The 2,814-nt window shown below is 52.0% G+C and overlaps 1 protein-coding gene across 1 annotated transcript in view; it reads left to right on the top strand.

Annotated features, from left to right (window-relative positions):
• RSPH6A (radial spoke head 6 homolog A) overlaps window positions 1-301 on the top strand; it is a 33,784-nt gene extending 33,483 nt beyond the window's left edge. Inside the window, 1 exon segment of the mRNA XM_006142090.1 lies at window positions 1-301. Within this exon segment, the coding sequence (XP_006142152.1) occupies window positions 1-158 (158 nt within the window). The 3' untranslated portion in view covers window positions 159-301.
• The last annotated feature ends 2,513 nt before the right edge of the window (window positions 302-2,814 follow it).

Here is a 2,814-nt window from a genome sequence, read left to right as displayed (position 1 = left end):
AGCAGGAGTACCCCAGTGGCCCGGAGATCTTAGAGATGAGCGACCCCTCGGTGGAGGAGGAGCAGGCCCTCAAGGCCGCCCAGGAGCAGGCCCTGGCGGCTGCGGAGGAGGAAGAGGAGGACGAGGAGGAAGATGAAGATGAGGACCTAGAAGACTGACACCCTCCAGCCCCTTCCCCAAGCAGGTAGATAGCAGTTTTCCCCTTATATGTATAGTTATGGATTGTGGTTGTTTCCTGCCCCTAGAGGGTAAGGGTACAGACAAAAGCAACAGCTCCAAATAAAATTTCCCTGTGGTATTGTGGCCGAATCATTCATTCATTTGTTCACCATGAGCTCTGAGCCAGGGCTGCTGGGCTCTGCTGCGGCAGGCACTGACGTTGCTGGGAGGTTCCCCCACCTGCTTCATTTATTCATTTGGCTAGCCATCAAACAATGACTGAAGTGCCTCCTGTCATCCTAGCCCTGTGCTGAGGACAGGGAGGTGACCAAGTAGCCCCGGCCCTGCCTTCTCAGGGCTCATATGCCGTGGGAGAGATAGACTCATCCCCAGACATTGACAGCCCAGATGGGAGAGCCAAGAGGACAGACAGCTCCTGGGCTGACATTTTTTTAAATTTGTTTTTGAGAGTTTTTTGCCTTAGGGTGCATGCACTCCCTGGGGGGAGAGAAACAGACACAGTGAGAGGGTAAGTGAGAAATCACCACTCCCTGGCTGCAATCCCTTCTCCATTCTCCTCCTAGGATCTTGGGCCCACACTTACACATGCTCAGTGTGAGTTTCAAGCTGCCCAGTCCGGGACTCGAACCATGGTTGGCCATGTGGGAGTCCAGTGAAATAGCCACTACACCATCTGCTGGCCCCTGGGCTAAGTCCTAAAGGATCACAAAAAGAATGGTGAAAGGCACTCAGAGCACAGGGACCAGCATGCGCACAGACCCAAGGGCACAAGAGCGTTTGATGCGTTGAGGGAGTCGGTCAAACCACATTTTAGGAGCATATGTTTACCAGCTGAGTGGCGAGAAATGAAACTGCAAAGAGAGATGGCAGGCCAGATCACGTGAGACTAAGTTTTCCCTGAGAGTATTAGGAACCATAGGTGGGTTTTGAGCAAGGGCAAGGCCCTGGTCATATTTGTGCTCTAGAAAGACCCCTCTAGGGTCACCAGTGGCGTGGCGGTGAAGGTAGCCAGATCCCCCATGGCTGACTGTGCGGTTTGAGTCTCAGACCCGGCAGCTTGAAAAACATACTGGGTGCATGTGCATGTGTGCGTGTGCCCCAAATCCTGATTAGAGAAACGGAGGTCTCACTTTCCTGTTCTCTCCCTGTCTCTCTCTTTTTCCCTAGAAAAAAGAAACAAAAATTATAAAGAACTCTCTAGATGCCAAGTGGAAGGTAGCAAAAGGGCTGTGACAGGAGTCTGGGAGACAGACGAGGGACAAGGCAGATACAGGGGACTGGGGTAGGAGGAGGCCCCGAACCAGGGCTGCCTAGAGGAAGAGACTGGAAGGATCAATTCAGGTGGAAATCGGTAGTGGCTCAGAGTAAGTTCCTGGAATTTTGAGACACTGGGGTCATAAAGGGGGCTGGGAGATCTTTAAGAGTGGAGAGGGGGGCCAGCAGGTAGCATGGTGGTTGAGGCACTGGACTCACACGTGGCTAATCACAGTTCAAGCCCCAGATCGGCAGCTTGAAACTCATGCCAGGCGCGTGTGCGTGGGTGCCCAAAATCCCAAGAGGAGAGTGGAGGAGAAGGGATTGTGGCATGGCCATCCCTCCGAGGGGTGATATATCACTTTCTGTCTCTCCACCTCTCCAGCAAGTGCATGCACCCTATAGCAAAACTGTATTTAAAATGATAATAATAAATCAAATTAAATAAAATATTTATTTAATTTTATGGATTCATTCATTCATTTTAATTTGATCAGACACACACACACACACACACACACACAGAGGGAAAGTGAGAAAGAAAGCCACCAGGTCCTGGATTCAAACCATAGTTGGCCCTGTGAATGTCCAGCACCTTAACCACCACGCCACCTGCTGGCCCCTAAAAAAAATTATTATTATTTTTTTAAGAGGTTTTTGCTATAGGGTGAGTGCCCATGCCAGACAGACAGAGAGAGACTACATGGGAGTCCAGCGACATAGCCATTACGCTAACTGCTGGTCCCGCCATCATTTTGGTTTTCAATAATTATTTTATTGGGACCAGCAGTTAGCATAATGGCTATGTCGCTGGACTCCCATGTAGTTGACCACGGTTCGAGTCCCGGACCCGGTGGCTTAAAACTCACGCCCGGCGCGTGTGCGTGCGTGCCCAAGATCCCAAGAAGAGAATGGAGGAGAAGGGATTGCGGTGTGGCCATCCCCCCTGAGGGGTGATTTCTTGCTTTCTGTCTCTGTCTCTGGCGAGCGCCTGCGCCCTATAGCAAAAATCTCTCAAAAAAACCCCAAACAAACAAACACACAAAAACGACGGCAATGGGAAACGCTGGAAGTCAGGAGAGTGTACACTGAGAGTCCAGGAAGGCACTAGGGTCACCTGGAATCAGCTGTGACTTTACGAGAAGGCCGGGATATGGACGCGGCCTCTCCTACGGGTCCCTCCGTTGCTAGGCAAACGGTTCCCGGGGCGTCGTTGCTAGGGACTTAAGCATTCTAACGGACCACACCCCTTTCACTACAGCCCCCCACCCCCGCAGCCAACCACAAGGTAGTCACGAGCACGAAGGCCGCGCCCACCTTTTTGCCACGCCCACAGCCCCAGAACCGTTACCCTAGCGACCGACGAGGTTCGTCCCGCCT

The sequence above is a fragment of the Tupaia chinensis genome, unplaced genomic scaffold (assembly GCF_000334495.1).
Source record: "Tupaia chinensis unplaced genomic scaffold, TupChi_1.0 Scaffold000067_1, whole genome shotgun sequence".
Taxonomy (NCBI): Eukaryota; Metazoa; Chordata; class Mammalia; order Scandentia; family Tupaiidae; genus Tupaia; species Tupaia belangeri.
This window is presented reverse-complemented; position numbering and strand designations above follow the sequence as displayed.